The 2,788-nt window shown below is 41.2% G+C and overlaps 1 protein-coding gene across 4 annotated transcripts in view; it reads right to left on the reverse strand.

The window, feature by feature from the left end:
• Positions 1 to 2,788, reverse strand: part of LOC111530394 (zinc finger protein 761-like) — a 24,615-nt gene that overhangs the window by 847 nt on the left and 20,980 nt on the right. For all 4 annotated transcript variants that reach the window (XM_031934777.1, XM_026448796.1, XM_031934776.1 and 1 more), the window contains one exon: positions 108 to 879. In XM_031934777.1, coding sequence (XP_031790637.1) covers positions 108 to 879 — 772 coding nt within the window. The remainder of the gene's footprint in view (positions 1 to 107; positions 880 to 2,788) is intronic.

Below are 2,788 nucleotides of genomic sequence, written 5' to 3' on the forward strand. Positions count from 1 at the left end.
TTGATTTGAAACTGTAAGCTTTGTCACATTCTTCACATTTGTAAGGTTGCTCTCCAGTATGAAGTCTACGATGGCACATAAGGTATGACTTCGGACTAAAGGTCTTGCCACACTCATTACACTTGTATGGTTTCTCTCCAGTATGATTTCTCCTATGTTCTTCAAGGTCTAATTTCAAATGGAAAGCTTTGTCACATTCTCCACATTTGTAAGGTTTCTCACCAGTGTGACTTCTATGATGGCATGCAAGGTCTCGCTTCCAATTAAAGACCTTGCCACATACATCACATTTATATTGTTTCTCTCCTAAATGGATTATCTGATGTTTCCTTAAGAGTGAGCTATAATTATAGGCTTTGCCACTCTCATTGCATTGGAGAGATCTTTCTCTCACTTGTACTTCCTGTTTTTGTGTGAGTAATGAAGAATTCAGGAAATTATTCCCATAGTTATTAGAAATACGGGTTTTGGGACTACAAGAAATTATTTGGGCTGTTGAAACCAAGGAAGCATAGTTGATAGACTTTTCAACTTGATTATCAATTTTCTCTTCGGTGTGAAATATGTGCAGTTCAGGCAGATGCGAATGAAAGTTTAATCCAAGCTGATCTTTCATAGGTTTGTTTCCAGCATGACTTTGTTCATATCGGTCTGTACTACATGTCAACTTTTTGATTTTTGTCGTGGGTGCTTCATGGTCATTTCTTTCATCTTCTTGCCACTGAAAGTCAACATCATGAATATGTTTATGAATATCCTGGAAACAAAAATCTCCAAAGTGATGACTTTCATGTCTTTGCAATGTCCCTGTGTGGAACACTTCTCTATTGCCTTGCGCTGTTGACAAGACCTCCTTCATTGTGCATTTGGAAGAGATATCTACAAAGTATAAACACGAAATGGTTTCAAATTAAGTACAGATGGTAAATAATGCTGAAATGTGTAAATATGATACAAAAAAACAATACTTATTTTAAACTTTCCAAACATGACCCTCAAAGCTTAGGAACAGAAAAGCATAAGATTCTTTAACAAATAAAGGGCGGTTACATGTGCTTCAAATTACTTTTATGGAAGCCAGTTTCCAATATCGTGACAAAACAATGACAGGGCACAAACGTGTATCCTAAAGTAAGGAATATTTTTCCATTGTGACCCTAAAATGCCTCACAGTTTGTAAAAAACATATCACTGTCACATCAATGAAAAGTATGTATTATTCATATTTACAGCATATTTACTGTATACAAATAAATGCTAAAGGACCACATGATATACTATATTGGTAAATAATTCACAACAAGCTCATGTGAGGATAACCAAAATCAATGGAAATTCTGTATTGTCAAACAATCATAGCACTGAGAAGATAAGAAAAGATTCCAAAATTTAGCCAGGTGTGGTGGCCCACATCTGCAGTCCCACCTACTCGGAGGCTGAGGCACAAGAATTATTTGAAAACGAGAGGCAGAGGTAGCAGTGAGCCGAGATTGCACCATTGCAGTTCAGCCTGGGCGACAAAGCGAGACTCCATCTCAAAAAACAAAACAAAACAAAAGTTAATACAATGTTTTTCTGAATAACTGTCATGAAATTACCTACGTCTTTGCAGAAAAGGCACGTTATGACTTTTTTTTTTTTTTTGAGACGGAGTCTCGCTCTGTCACCCGGGCTAGAGTGCAGTGGCAAGATCTCAGCTCACTGCAAGCTCCGACTCCCGGGTTTACGCCATTCTCCTGCCTCAGCCTCCCGAGTAGCTGGAACTACAGGCGCCTACCACCTCACCCGGCTAGCTTTTCGTATTTTTTAGTAGAGACGGGGTTTCACCGTGTTAGCCAGGATGGTCTCGAACCCCTGACCTCGTGATCCGCCCGTCTCGGCCTCCCAAAGTGCTGGGATTAGAGGCTTGAGGCACCGTGCCCGGCCCACATTATGACATTTAAAAAAAAATTATTTTTATATTTTTGAGATGAAGTTTCACTCTGTCACAACCAGTTGGAATTCAATGGCCCAATCTTGGCTCACTACAACCTCCACCTTTTGGGTTCAAGCCATTCTCCTGCCTCAGCCTCCTATGTACTTGGTATTATAGGCACACACCACCACGCTTGGCTAATTTTTGTATTTTTAGTAGAGATAGGGTTTCAACATTTGGCCAGGCTGGTCTCAAACTTTTCACCTCAAGTGATCCACCTGCCTTAGCCTCCCAAAGTCCTGAGATGGCATGTGTGAGCCACAGCATCTGGTGGCACTTTGTGACATTAACTAGTGGACTGTGTCAATTATACTGCGTACTACATACCGAAAAGCCTTATGTACAAACATAAAAATTAATTAGTAAAATATTGTAACCCATAAAACCAGCAAATAATAAGTACATTTATACGATCTGCAAAATTCTAAACAATTCGCTGTTTAAAAAAACGCCAAACTTCTACTTTCCACCAGCACACAATATAAGAATGGAAATATATGTTAAGATCACTACCTTCTAGCCGGGCGCGGTGGCTGAAGCCTGTAATCCCAGCACTTTGGGAGGCTGAGACGGGCGAATCACGAGGTCAGGAGATCCAGACCATCCTGGTTAACACGGGGAAACCCCGTCTCTACTAAAAATACAAAAAAAAAAAACTAGCCGGGCGAGGTGGCGGGCGCCTGTAGTCCCAGCTACTCCGGAGGCTGAGGTGGGAGAATGGCGTAAACCCGGGAGGCGGAGCTTGCAGTGAGCTGAGATCCGGCCACTGCACTCCAGCCCGGGCGACAGAGCAAGACTCCGTCTCAAAAAAAA

Source organism: Piliocolobus tephrosceles, chromosome 21 (assembly GCF_002776525.5).
Source record: "Piliocolobus tephrosceles isolate RC106 chromosome 21, ASM277652v3, whole genome shotgun sequence".
NCBI classification, from domain to species: domain Eukaryota; kingdom Metazoa; phylum Chordata; class Mammalia; order Primates; family Cercopithecidae; genus Piliocolobus; species Piliocolobus tephrosceles.